Source organism: Calliphora vicina, chromosome 4 (assembly GCF_958450345.1).
Source record: "Calliphora vicina chromosome 4, idCalVici1.1, whole genome shotgun sequence".
Classification (NCBI taxonomy): domain Eukaryota; kingdom Metazoa; phylum Arthropoda; class Insecta; order Diptera; family Calliphoridae; genus Calliphora; species Calliphora vicina.
Window position 1 is genome coordinate 86,299,884 of NC_088783.1, and position 15,675 is coordinate 86,315,558.

Genomic DNA, 15,675 nt, shown 5'->3' on the forward strand with positions numbered 1-15,675 from the left:
TAAATTAAAATATGATTCATCGGCGCTAAGATATATTAACAGTTTTCCACAATAGTACATTCATTTTTAATCAAATTAATTAACTGGAATGATGATTTTAATTTTAAAAATATACATAACAAATGGTTTTATTCTTCATGACCGTCGTTTATAAAATCTCGGCGATAAGAAAACAATCAAGAGGTTGGCAATTCAACAGAGTATATTTTAAAAAAAGTGCAAAAAGGAACTCGCTCTCAGTTTAAAACAGTATTTCGACGGAAATTGACGTGTTTTTGGTGATATTTTGCAAAATATCGTGTTTTGCCGCATTTATTTCAGATTATTAAAATAGTTAAATGTTTAAATCATTAAACTAAAAATTATTTACAAATCGTACTTTTTACGGAAAAGCAATTGTATAAAATACAGAAAACTGAATTGTTGAAACAAAATCAAAAGGATACAACAACAAAAAAAAAACAAAGGCCACATAATTTTACTATCACACACAATTATTACGTGAAAAATCGATAAAAATAGATTTTAGAAACAAAATATTTTGTGTTGATAACTTTAATAGTGTGTGTGTGTGGACAACAGAAAAATATACGAAAGATCTAACAAACAAGCCAACATCAAAGCAACTACAAGGAAAATAATAATAAAACAAAATTTCTGCGCGATTGTGCGAGGTTGTTTGTCTGTTTGTTGCGTTTGAACTTGGTTGGTTGTGTTGTTTACCTCCAGGTTTGATGACGAATTTTCATATTTTTTTTTAAACGAAAATCAATCTAATTGCAATACCACATTTCTATATATTTTTGACGTAAACAAATTATCTTAAATTGACTAAACTACTAAATACCATCATTTTTAGTAAATAACAACCGATAATAATATTTAATTTAAAAAAATTAAAAAAAAGTTCACAAATCATCTCTTAGAGTTCCAGTAATTTTGATATTAATTTTGGATCAATAGTATGGGCACAGAAACCAAAATAAATTGTTATACTGAGAACACTTCACCTGGCATTAACCGTGTTCCAAAACTCTTAAAGCGCTCTTCTGCAACTGATTTTAACAATACCTGTATGAACAATGGCAAATGCTCATCGACAAATCTTGTAACGTCTGTCACAAATAGTACATTCGCCCAACATCACCACTCTTCATCATCACAAATAGCTGTTGCCGCAACTGTGCCATTTGTGCCCATACAAGTAGATGAAAATGCCGTTATTGAAGGTGCTAAGGAAATATTGAAAGTAATACGACCAGCATGGGATCTGAATTTTGTTCAATTCAAGGTAAATTTATCTAAAGTCTCTCCCACATTATTTATAATGAAATATATTATTCTTATGACTAGAATAGTAATGTTATTATCAAAATATGTACATACTCATTTCGAAATTTTTAACGGATCCCATTGAGTTCAGTTACCCTCAAAATAAATTTGAAATACATTTCCTGAATACATCAAATTGTTTGTATTTATAGAATTAGAACGTCTGATAACTTATTGACCCTTTACTGATAGCAGAAACTATATTTTTGTTTTATTATGTACTATATTCAGAATCGAGTTCTTACAAGATATTTTCGATTTTAAATATAAAACAATTTAAATAATCACGTACACAGAAAAAAGAAATTCATAATTGGAATGAATTTTGTAATAAATATTATTAATCGAACTTGACTTTTTTTTCCCAAACTATTTTCATTCAGAATAAGAACATGTTCATAAATATTATAAAATTGTACATGACGGAAATTTTTGCTTTTTTACATAAATTGTATGCTATTTTATAATAAATTACATTATAATTGTATTATCTAATGAATTATTTCAAAATTTTTTGCATAATAGCCATATATTGGCCAATATATTAAGATGAATTATAAATATCTGAAACTTAAAAACTATCATTAATCATAATAAAACATCAATAAACATTAAAGCATTTCACCCTTTTAACAAAATTTAGTTAATTTCGCGCATATTTTCTCATTTTGTAGCTGAAAATCATAAAAAAATAAAAAAATTTTAAAGGAAAATTTCTAACATTTTTGAACAACATAAAAATATAAATAAAATTGAAATAATATTTTTCAAGCCTTCTAGATTTTTTTGAAAATATAAGATATGAAATAAATCATACTATTTAAGAAATTATTTATAAATGTTATGAATTGAAATCAATGAAATCAAATCATAATATTTATGTTGAAACTTTTTTCTGTGTATAACAAACATTTGAATTGTTTAATTTTTACTTCCTTGATTTAATTCAATTCAATATACATATTTATTTCAATACATACTATTTATGTTCATATTAAATATTACTTTATATGTTTTTGCTATGGTTTTTATATGATTTTTATATTACATTTATTTGATTATATTTATTAAATTACTTTAACATACTATACAAAAATAGCTTCAACTTTTTAATAGCGCCATTTAATTTGTTCAAAATATTTAAAAATGTAAATATGAAGCATGAACAAGAATAAGGACACTTAGACGAGAGTTTTCAAAATGCATTTAGGCATAATTATGTTAAAGTAATTCATTTTCATCTATGTGTCATAAATCTATTTAAAAGTCCATAATTTTCAATAAACAAATTAGCATTGAAGACATTATTTTATATTTGTACATACATATTAAAATTAAACAGTACAATTATTTGGTAAAATTGAACAAACATTAGACAGATCGAAAACAGTTTTGTGAAACCCAACCTAATGTACCATGTCGAATCTTTTCTAATGTACCACAAATTTCCGAAATATTTTAATTATCCTACTTTTAGAGTAAGATAATTAAAATCCACCACTTAACTTATTCAGTGTGGATTTTAAATATTTATACACAGATGTATTAATTATAATATAATTAAATACCTATGTTGTATTTTTTTCTCAATTTAAATTTTCTTTATTTCAGTTTAATTTTATGTTATATATACTCAGGAATTGTTACTTTGTAATATAATTTTAGGGCGTTTAAAGGCTTATATTACATAAATTGTGAATAAAAAATAAAAACAAAAAATAAAAATATAAGTTATCGGATTTTAGTTATGACATGTTAAAACACCATAAGCTACGATTTTTCTTTCTTTACAAACGTTTCGGCATTCGGGCAAGTTTTTTCCAGAATACTGAATACTAACCGAATTCCAAACTTTTAGTTAATCCAATCCCAAATATTCGGTAGAACTCTATAAAAACCATAGTAACAAAATATTTAAAATTTTAATAAAAGTATAATTTAGTTGCTGTTTACGATTTATCAAAAATCTAAATGTGGACAATAAACAGAGCAGATATATTATGTAGTACAAAATTAATTTATAAAAATCTTTACTGTAGACCCAGGGATTTTTTTTATTTAATTTTCCTCAACTATTCTTTATTGATCAGAAATGTTTGGTATTGAAAATGGGCAAAATCGGACAAGTAGAATCAGAGTTATGGGACAAAATGTGAGACAACCTCCAAAAGAATTGATATTTTTCAAAACTTTTTTTGCAATTTTCTTTATATGTATTGCCGATACAGATACATTGTGATTTGCACACGTTTGGAACTGAATAAAATAAAACTAAACTTATGGAAATAAATATGGAGAGTAGTATAATATTTAAAATTAATAATGTGATAATAGAAAAAGTGAATTATATACAATATCTAGGTTTTCTAATAGATAAGGACTTAAAATGAAATATATTTTTAAGAAAATTAGAAAGAAAAATTGGATTTTTCAAAAAACTACGAAATTAAGTTTTAATTAATACAGCTATTATCTTATAATATTGTTAAACCACATTTTGAACCACGGTTTTATACACATGCTGTTGAGATGTAATACAAGAGGATATACTACAAATATTACAAAATAAGGCGATAGATACACACCGATAAATAGCATGCTAAACACTCTTAAATAAAACATAGTTTTGAACTAAATACGATAAATTTAATACAAAACATGAAAAAAAACTCAATAATATCTGATAGAACAATTAATATATGTTGGTGAAATTCAACCCTATAACGAATGTAATAAGGAATGCTCAACACTTTCGACTACAACGTGTGAATAAAAAAAAGTACGCGAACAACAATTTGTAAAAATAAGTTGTATTTTATTATAAATCAATTTAAAACGTTTTTTTTTTTTTTTTTTATTTTACTTATTTTCTTTGCAAAACTTGTAAATTGTATTTATTTTCAATATTTTTGTTTTGTTTACATGTGCAACCATGTTATTACAAATTATCAAGTACGCGAACACAACTATTATGATGTCATATAAGGAAAGCAGTCGAATTTATAAGAAATATCAATATAAATTATAGCTTAATTATAATATGTAAAAATAAACGTAAAATTTTTTATACAAATAAATAAAAAAAATAAATAAAATACATTCCATTTTAGCCAAATTTCAGCCATACACTTAAGCATGTTCCCACTACAATTTTTCACTTAAATGTTGCATGTGGTTTAAAATTATGGAGGTCTTACTTACACATGTAAAAACTTTACAAATTAATAATTCTTTTGTCGACTTTATCGAAATTTACTTGCTTCATATGTATTAGGTTTTATTACTAAAAAAATATAGTACTGATATGCATTTTACGTCATTATACAATAGTGTAAGTATAACTATATCTTTATTTAAAATAATATCTGTTTACACTTTTAATTAAATGAGCAAATGCTATTGTTTTTTAGTGAAATACTAAATCATATGATCATCTTATAAAGTGCGCATTTAAAATTTGCATTTAATGTTTTTGGAATTATTCACAAATAATAAAACACTTTTGTTTGTACATTGTTGATTTTTCACTTATCTATGTATAATAAATTGTTATTAAACTGTTTGTGTTTGTATTTTTTTTAAGACGTTCAATCAGAATGTTAATATGTACATATGTACGTAGATATTTGCAATAGATAATGAATATTATACCCTACACCAGGCACGGATCCATGTCAACCATTTGTGTCGATCGGTCTATAATTGGTCATAATCCCGAAAATCACTTTAACGAGTATATAAGCCTCTAACAAATACTAGTTTCCGGATAATATTCAACACAAACAATATTCCTTTATACAGAAATCATGAAATGTATGATGATCGTTCCATAATTAACCGCCAAAAAATTATATCTCAAAGAAGTACTTTAAGTAGGGGTTAAAGTGATGACGAAGCGTGCATGATTTTTACATTAGCTTGTCATTGGTAATCTTTGTATATTCACTTTGAATTAATTAAAAATTTTTGTTGGGTAACTTTATAAAGGCTCCATTAGTAGTCACGCGTATAAATCTCTTAATAAACACAAATAATTTCCATATACATACAGGGAAATCTTGCTCCAAAATATTATGCCGATCGTTACAAAAAACATTTTAAAGCGAATAAATCTGTTAATATTTTTTTACCAATAACATAAAATGTTGTACAATCATAAAATACCAAATATATATTTAGATCATAATTGATCATAGCTGCCACACATGACACTAGGTTTATTAAACGCCTTTACCTAGATCTCATTATTTACACTACTCTTAAATATTATCGGTGTAGGGTATTGTATGGTTGGGTTTGACCAACTCACATTATTACTTATTTTTGTTATGATAATTATTTAAAATGTTTTAAAACTTTCCACACCGTTTTTAATATACATATGAACATACTTAAAGCGCATATCTACAGTAAATTAAATTCAGTCAGTTCTATTGCATTTTTTCGTTAATATTTTAAAAAAGTTCAATAGATGTTTTATTATTGTTATATGTACTAGTAAATTAAATAATTCATCAAAAGTGGTATAATAAATACTATATAAATAAGTTTGTCATTTCGTTTGAAATTTCCATATTTTCATTTGCGATCCCATAAATTATATATATTCTGAATCGTTATAGCGCGGTCGATATAGGCATATCCGTCTGTTGAAATCAATTTCCGAAGCCCCCGTAATATCTTACAAACATGATTGATACATTTTTACCAAAAAATTGTTTTAATCTTTATATTTATATTTTATAAGTATGCGTTGGTGAAGTATATTTAAGATTCGCATGCTTGTTAAAAATAACGCTGTTTTCGAACATTAGGCACCATTAAAATGGTTATTTACTATGCCACTTTCAAAATAAACGGCACATACCCAATAAACCCTCCATACGTTGTTTTTTTTTTTTTAAATAAGCTGGGTTTATTATTAATAATAAAATGTTAGAACCATTGTATCTATAAACATTTTGTTATTTTTTTTTCAAAAATATTACCTTAATAGTTTTGTACTACCTAATATTTATTCAGATTAACAAAAGAAACATAATTTTTGGATTTTAAAGCAGTAAATTGTCATTTATTTAAATAAAATATTTCTAAATAAAGATATTTTACAAACTAAATTTTTAGTTTTTAGTTTAGAAAAATACAGTAAACAAACAAAATACATACCTATAAGGCATATTTTTCTTATTGTTGGTTAACCCGCCAATGGTGACCAATATGTCTGTGAGACCTTGTGTGTTAAAAAAGTATAATAATTTTATTCTCCTTTATTGTTTTTAAAAAATTTTGTGAATTTTAAAATTGAAGGAAAAGAACTTAAATTGATTAAATATCTTTGTTTTATTGTCAAAAAGCATAAATTAAAAAAAAAAAAAAGTTAACCATCAGAGCGTTAGACCATTTATGAAAGTAAAATTTGCGTCACCACTGGCGGGTTAAAGGTGTTGTAAATTTCACTGAAGTATTTGCATTACTTTTTTATAATTTTTAATCTATTACATATAAACAAATCAATAATATATTAATAATCGATTACAAAAGTCTACTAATAAATAACATAAAGAAAAAATATAGTACATATTTTAATAAGATAATACAATATATGCTAGAACAATAGTACGGTTAAAAATATTATTAATTTTGGTTATATGTACCTCAAATGTGTGTATTTAGGTACATATATGAAAAGTACAATTCATTCAAATGGCGTGATATTTTGCAAACACGCGACTTTATTAAGCGACAGCTTGTAGATTTTGTTTTTATTTAAAAAATATAAATTACAAAATATACTATTAGGTGTTGTTTTTGTTTTCACCTAAACTATATTCACAGAGATAATCTAAATATAATTTTAGACTTTGGATTCATACGTCAAAAATGTGTGATGTTGTTGTGTAAACATAATTCTAAAAAAAATAGTAATGAATTTGTCGTATAAAATGTTATGATTTTTCATTTTCATTTTCTATGTACTTTGGAAATTTGTTTGTCTTTTATATATGTATGTATGTACATTAGAGTACTTCAAAAATATAAATATAAAAATAAAACAATAATTAATTCATTATTTAATTAATATAATTAATATAAATTTCACGCAAAAGATATTTCATATTTATCTCCGTATTCTGAACTTTATGACAGCGAGAAATTCAGAAAACTGAAGATTGTATAACTAAAGGTTGGGTCACACGTGACAAATATTTGACGAAAAAGACGTAACCACTAAATAAAATATATTTGAATTCTTTTATTTATTCCAAAAACTTATTTTCCTTTGGATGATTCAAAACAAAAATATTATTTTTATTTTATTTGATGCTGTTTGATCTTATAAAACAATTTTAAGAGTAAACACGTCAAACAAATTTGTGCTAAAAAAAGTGGTTACGCTTTAGTATAATTTTGTTTATTATAATTTTGTTATTGTCATAAATTTCAGAATACGGGAGCTAATGTAAATATGTTTGATAAAAAAGTAGTAATGATAACCTTCATTAAAGGACGATATTTTGAGTTAATATCCTGTGCTCATAATAAAAGGATTTTTTTGGAAATATATTGAAACTAGGGTACATTACTATGAGACCTATCGTGTAAAAATTTTTTAGGCAGTTTAAAAGTAATTTACAATTGAAACTGGACAATTTTTCAACTTTCTTATTGCACCTTGATAAAATACAGACTAAGCAAATTTAAACATTTTAATTTTTATAATACTATTCAATGTATGGAGCTGACGAAAAACTAGAAATTATTATTAAACTCATATACCTATAAGCCTGTCAATTCTAAGGATACCTGCAGATCCCTGATTGAAATTAAAAAATCTGGCTTCTTTTGGATTTGAAGCGAGATTAGTATTATATGTATGCTGTAATTTAGCTTCTAAAATATCAAAAATGACAGGCCAAGTAATTGATGGTTAAATGCGTAAAGTCACCAAAAAAATATATAATAACTGCTGATTTAGAGGGTATTTTCAAAATTTCTGTTAAATGTTACTATTTTTCTATAACTGCAAAACTATACATTTTACGCTAAACTTCAATCAATTTATATTCTATAAATCTTGTAAAACTTCGAAAGAAAACATTCTATGACAACGTTGACAAATCGTTAGTATAATTATAAAGACTTTACATTATCAGTGTTATGGAAAATCTCTTAATCTAAATTATCTATACATCAAATTGATAAATAAGTTTCAAAATGCTAATGCGAGGGAAAGTCAAAAGTAACAAAGATCACAAAGAAAATGGCTGACTTCATAAACGCATTTTGCAAAGCAACACTGCCATGCATAGTGTTCATAAACGCAATAGATTTTGTTTTAGCAATGTCGCAAGTTCATTATTGTATGGCAAAGCTTGTCCATGTGCAGCATCTGTCAAATTTGGGAACTGTTTTTTTTTATGATTCTTTACAAAACATTTATGCGTTCATGAATGTCAAAAAGTATTGCTTTGTCTTGTAATTGCTTTGCATTACTGCGTTTATGAAGTCGGCCAATATTTTAGATAATAGTATAAAATTAACAATTTTACATGGATTATAATGATAAAAAAAACGGTTCGTACCACGCTTATCTACCAAATACATACTCATACTACGAGCACATATTATTTTATATGAGTAGAGCCTTTTCCCTTCACCTGTTGTTTGTATAACGCAACAATACATTTTCATGCTTGAAAGAATTAAAAAAAACACACAAAACTATTAAATCATTTTTTTTATTCGCGATGAAATCTCAGTCATATAATAAAATATTTAGACATTGCTTATACAATTGCAGCAATGCTAAATAATTGAGTATATATTATGATTGATTAAAATGTTCCGACAATTTCAATGGAATTTTTTTTATTAAATGGCATGCTTACAAGTATTTAAGCGTTTAAATATTATAACTATGTAGTTAGTATATTTTAAGTTTTAATAAAATTGCATGTTTATTTTGTGCGTTTTATTATTTTGTAATAAAATTAGACGTTAAATTTGCGTTGAATGTTAATATAATGCAATGATTTGTTAATTTGTTTGATTTTCTATTAAGTAACATATTGTTTATACAAACCTAGTTTATTTAGAAAATTTAGAATAATTAAAATAATCTGAACAAGTGATTGTTAATATATTTTTAAGATTCTTTTAAAATAACTCAGATATTATTAAATGCCAAAAATTACATTACAAACAGTAGTTATTGACGAGAAGTTGTTGATTTAGGTGAATCATGCTTATTTATACATTAGCGTGTCATTGAAGATCATGTGTTTATATAAATAAAGCTACGGATAAATCGACTACTGATATTTTAATAACAAAATTAACATACATATATATTTTTTTTTCAATTAAGAAATATTAATTGAAACAAACTTCAATTTGGTAACATTTTATAATGAAGTGAACTATTGATATTACAAAATCACATTTAAAATCTGTTTCGGATGTTATTTTTAAGCACTTCATTAATGTGAAACTGAATGTGACTGATTTTGGTGGAGGGTATGTAATATTCGGCGCTGGCATCTATAGTATTATCACTTGTTGTTTAATAATATTAAACAACAATTATTAAAGCATATTTCATTTCTTATCTTATCTATGAGTAATAACATTTGAATTTTCTTAATATTAGGGTATCCATATTAATCGCTTTTTCTATTCTTCGAATACAACAATAAATTAATTTTTTTGAAATAGCTTTCAATTTAAATTTTTCTTCAACTAATATCTATTACAATTTTTTTGAAGTCATTTTGTAAATGATTAAAAGCTAAACAAAAATACAACTGAATGAAGAAAAAATATTTTAATTCAATTTGTATTATATTTAAATTAACAGAAATGGTATTACAGTGCACTCGCGGTAACGTGAACTAATTTAAACCAAGGAAGTTCATGTTAGTGAAATTGTTCACGTTAGCGATTGTCGAATTTCATGGAAAAAATATAAAATTTACACGCTTGAACGTGAAATTCTTTTATTATTATTTTCATTTTTAAAATATAAAACAAAAATTATTCATGAAAATGCATTACAAAACAAAACGAGATCACGAGAAAATATACATTGAAATAAAATTACATAGCAAATAAAATTATTCATTCATTTCATTCTTTATTTAAATAATCGAGCCCATTGGGCCATATACGATTAATACAATATTTTTACAATTAAATAATGAATAAAAGTAATAATTCCGTTCTATGTGTTTATTCTATGGTAATATAGTAATGTCAAGAAAATATAAAATAAAAATAAAGTTTTCAGAAAAATATCAATCAACAAAGAAATAAAATATTTGTAATACTATCGTGTAAACAATTAATGTTTTTTCGAAACGATTTTTTGAAATACCAAATGATTTCAATAATATTTTAAATTTGAAAAGTGTTAATACTCAGTATTGCCGTCTATGAATGAATACCTTTAAAAACTTAATAATTTCTTCTCCAACAAATATTTTGTGGTTTTCCTTACGAATTTTTTGTTTGTTTTATAAATATTTACAAATTGAATACATATGTAGTTAAGACAACATAAATTAATACTCACAATCATTGTGTCCACTATTTCATTTAAGTAATTACTTATTTTTATTTTTGTATTTGCAGAAATTTACTGATGGCATTACTAATAAGCTAGTTGGTTGTTTTTATAATCCACCCAGAGATTATCACATTACTTCCATTACGAACAGCCTTCATAGTACGAAAATCAACGAGAGTGAAATTTCAGATTCAGAAGTCCTGCCACAAAGTTCAAATACGACCATCACAGCTGATGATAACAATGATTCCGGAAATCTTAGTGACGCTGATGCCGACATTGACAATGAATCTGCGATGTCAACAAACACAAACATGACGTCAACAAGTGAATCGTCGCCAACCAAAAACGTAGTACTCGTTAGAGTATATGGAAACAAAACAGACCTACTTATAGATCGTAAGGCCGAAACCCGAAATATTATACTTTTGCACTCATATGGATTTGCACCAAGTCTTTATGCAACTTTCAAAAATGGGTTGGTTTATGATTTTGTACCTGGGGTAACTCTTAATCCTGAGAGTGTTCTTAGGCCAGAAGTTTGGTCATTGGTGGCTCAACGTATGGCTGACATGCATAGATTAGTGAAGCCGAATTGGGATCATGGAGCCACCACTAAGCCAGTGCCAATGCTGTGGAAAAAAACACAAAGTTTCTTTGATTTAGTACCTGTTAAATTCACTGATGCCAACAAACAAAAAAGGTAATTGTCTTTGGGATAGAAAACATTGATTAAATTTTTATTTTCTGGAATATGCCAAACAAAAAATTCATTATTTTGTAGAAAACTACGTTGAGCGGTCGGTCCGAGTGGTTGAACGGACGAACGCAAAACGGCAAGGCTCTTCGACTGGCCGGCGGTTTACGGATGACTCGTTGTTCTTTTCGTAGTTCGTCGTTCGTTCACATTCGTTTGTACGTGTAGTCGTAGTAACAAAGAAATCAGAAATCGGTTATCCCACATCAGAAAACTCAAATGAATGAATGAAACAATAAGAATTTGTGATCATGCATGTTCATGTCTGTTAATTAACGAATATTTATCTCAATTCGTAAAATTTTACTAATTATTGATTTTTCATTTTGGTTTCTTGTTGGATTTTATACAGACTTGAGGACACATTTTTACCTATAACACGCATGAGACAGGAATTCGCCGAACTCTACAAACGTTTGGAAGCTTTGGGGTCACCGTTAGTGTTTACGCATAACGATTTATTGCTGGGCAATGTTATTTATACAGAATCCTCTCAAACTGTGACTTTTATCGATTATGAGTATGCCGATTACAACTATCAGGCCTTCGATATTGGAAATCATTTTACTGAATTTGCTGGTGTTGACACCGTCGACTACACCCGTTATCCCTGTCGAGATTTTCAACTAAAGTGGCTGAGAGTATATTTGCAAACGTATCTACAGAGAACCCAAATCAGTGATGCTGAAGTAGAAACATTATATGTCCAGGTTAATCAATTTGCATTAGCGGCACATTTCTTCTGGGTTATATGGTGTCTAATACAAGCCGAACATTCCACAATAGATTTCGATTATGTTGAGTAAGTCTTTCAATTCAATTACATACACATACATTAAATGTTCTGTTTTTTTTTTAATTTTTAACCCTGAAAATACGTCAAGATTCATGAAGAATTTACATATTTGGGGAATTCAAACGGTCTCCTATTAAATCATATTTTCATAATGTCCTAATATATTATTTTAGTTTAAACAAATTGAAACACCCCAAAAATTTGTTTAAACTAAAATAATATATTAGGACATTGTGACAATATGACATAATTATTTTTTTCCAATTTGTCAAGAAGGTTTAATGCATAGATTAACTACACAATAAATGATGATAGTGTTATATATACAAAATTATAGGAAATACAGAACCATAGAGAATTATACATAGAGACGAGACACTCTGAATTGTCAAACAAAAATACAACAAATCATATGTTTCATTCAACAACAAAATACATTGACTAACATGTATTTTGTTGTTGCAAGAGATAGGTTTTTGACAACAGACTTAGGTTTTTGACAATTACGTCTTGTCTCTATGTTACCTTATGTACAGAACCATGATAAAAATATAGAAGGTAGTTTCAATCAAAATTTTTTTTCAAATAAGGTTTTTTGAAGTTTCCTTATTTTGTGAGCATTATAAAAAGCGTTGCCACATTCCTAAAAATGATTTTTATTTTAGAGAAATTTTTTACAAAAAATGTGTAATTTATAATTTAGTATTTAAATAAAAATGTATTAAGTATGTTGTGTTGGAAGTTAATGATTCAATTCCTAACATTCGCTTACTTATAATTAAAACACGTGGACTATTTTTATAGGTATATTAAGTAAGAATTTTTTAATTTTTTTTTTACTATGAACATATTTTGTATCTTTTAAATGGCGGTTTAAAAACCGAATTCGAAAATATGTTCTCCCAAGATAAAACCTTTTAAAATTTTTTTATCCAAATTTACATTAGTTGAATTTAAAAAATTTAACATATAATTTGTGCTATAATTTTCATCTTTTCCTTCCGATGTTCTGAATCCAAATTCGGTAAGACCCATTTTTGAAATAATGTAACCGGCAAAATTTTCCAAACCGTCAAATTCTATATCATTTAATTTATAAATATTGTCCAAAAACTGCTCAGTTTATTGATATTCTGTAATCTATAAAAAGAATCATATAAATATACATAAGAATAAAATACGATCAAAAGTTATTTGCCTCAATTTGTTCTTCATCATCTATTGGTATTTGATTAATTGGGGTAAACATTTTTCAAATTAATGAAAATTATGTATTATTTTTTTCACACACGTCAAAGAATATATGGGAACATTTTTAATTAATATGGTATTAGTATTTTAACGAAAACGTCAAAATCCTTAAGCATGTCAGACGTAGAATTTTAAAAAATAAAGAGAGAATGAAACTACCTTCTATTTTTCTACTATGGTACAGAACTATGAAACAACAGTTAATAAAATTTGTCATTTCAAAGGTCAGTTCAATAACAAAAAAATTCAATTCGTAACAATTATGACATTTATAATAAAATTCACGACATAATTGTTATTTTCTGTTTTTTTATGTCATAAATAATTATTTTTTTTTTGTCAGACTTAGATTTTTTTTTTGGCAGATATAAAAATGAATTAATTATTTTTATTTGCATATACATATGTATGTGGGAGTCTGATCAAGAAAAAAAAGCATGTTATTGTATTAAAATATAGTTGGAAACGATCAAAATGGAATTCTTGACTTGACCCTCCGATATTTTCATGTGAAGACTTAATTCCTTTGAAATTTCAAGAAAAATTTTAAATTTGTGTTGAAAAACAAAAACAGTATGGACAATTCCATGTCATCGTACGTGACATTTGTACGCCTATAGAGTGGAATAGTTTTTGCAAAAAATAAGAGTATCTGAAAAATAGTTTTGGTCTTTATGTTTCATTCAGAGGGTAAAAAGAAACCATTTTTTTTGTACAAATTATAATATTATTTATTTACATGATATTAAACTTATATAAATACAAGATTAATATATAAAATAGTAGCACTGGCTGCCTAGGCCATCAGCTATAAATTATAATATCAAGTATTTGATAGGGAACCAGAAAAACTATTAATTTCGAAAAATTAAAAGTAAGTCCATTAGCAATTCTTACACATACATGAAAAAAACTGGAAAAAATGTTACATGTTGCTTTTGTTATGAATCTTAACATTTTAACATAGTTCGTTAAAAATGTGTACATAATTCTATTTTTATGTCCCACCTAATATAATACAATACATTAATATATATATATTATTAACGATGATGTTTTTTTTATTATTTTTCTCTTTATAGTTATGCTTTTATACGTTATAATGAATATTTAGCTAGAAAGGATGCATTTCTGGCTTTGGATGCTAATCTACCAAAGTGTAAAATCTAATGATTTCTATTGATTTTGTATCTTTGATAGTCTTAATTTGTGCTGTGGTAATTTCCCTGCCTCGTCCTCCTACCAGTTCCCTGAAAGCTGCTCTTCAAATCAGCTAAAAACAACAATAATTATAAAAAAAAATAAATTTATTTAATAAAATTAGCATTCCTCAAGCATTAAAAGTTTTAATACATATTTATTTTTCTCTTATACATATATTTTTATAATCGTATTTTATTAGCTTTTAACGATTGATATTTTGTTCTCTCCTTGATATTTTCAATAACTTTCTATACACTTACATAACTTTTTGATTCACTTTCACTCTAAGATTTTTAGCTTTGTCTCCCAAATTATTTTACAATCTAAATTTGTTAAATTTCGGCTTACACAATATGATTGTACATACAATATAATTATAACTATTTCTTACTTAGTCCTTAGTAACATACTTATTTAATTATTATATTTTTTAATGAAATTGATTTGTGATTAAATACAAATTGTGTTTTTATTAATCTAACTACTGTACATGAAAATTTTTAATAATTTAGGACGTAGTCATAATGATAACTACCTCTCATGAAATTTTTATACCATATTGCCTGTTTGACGTATTTTTATTCGCAATAGGTTTTAATAACAATTTTACACCTAAGAAACAAGCATTTATTTTATGAATAAATGATCAATTGTAAGAGAGAAAACAAAAGCTATGATAAAAACAGAACAAAACTCACTGCTTCCATGTGGGAACTTAACTCAATGTTGAAATCTTTTTGAATTTCTGGAGGGCTATTACGTAATTCGATT

The 15,675-nt window shown here is 25.9% G+C and overlaps 1 protein-coding gene across 1 annotated transcript; it reads left to right on the top strand.

Annotated features, from left to right (window-relative positions):
• Positions 1-227: 227 nt before the first annotated feature.
• Positions 228-15,365, top strand: eas (ethanolamine kinase 1). Its single transcript, XM_065506938.1, has 4 exons — positions 228-1,291; positions 10,963-11,600; positions 12,007-12,456; positions 14,784-15,365. The coding sequence occupies exons 1-4, from the start codon at positions 965-967 to the stop codon at positions 14,869-14,871; spliced, it is 1,503 nt and encodes a 500-aa protein (XP_065363010.1). The 5' UTR covers positions 228-964; the 3' UTR covers positions 14,872-15,365.
• The last annotated feature ends 310 nt before the right edge of the window (positions 15,366-15,675 follow it).

Bases quoted from the DNA above. Each gene is read 5' to 3' on its own strand.
- eas (XM_065506938.1), top strand. From the start codon at position 965: ATGGGCACAGAAACCAAAATAAATTGTTATACTGAGAACACTTCACCT. The intron at 1,292-10,962 runs GTAAATTTATCT...TTGTATTTGCAG, and splicing joins TGAATTTTGTTCAATTCAAG to AAATTTACTGATGGCATTAC. The intron at 11,601-12,006 runs GTAATTGTCTTT...GATTTTATACAG, and splicing joins GATGCCAACAAACAAAAAAG to ACTTGAGGACACATTTTTAC.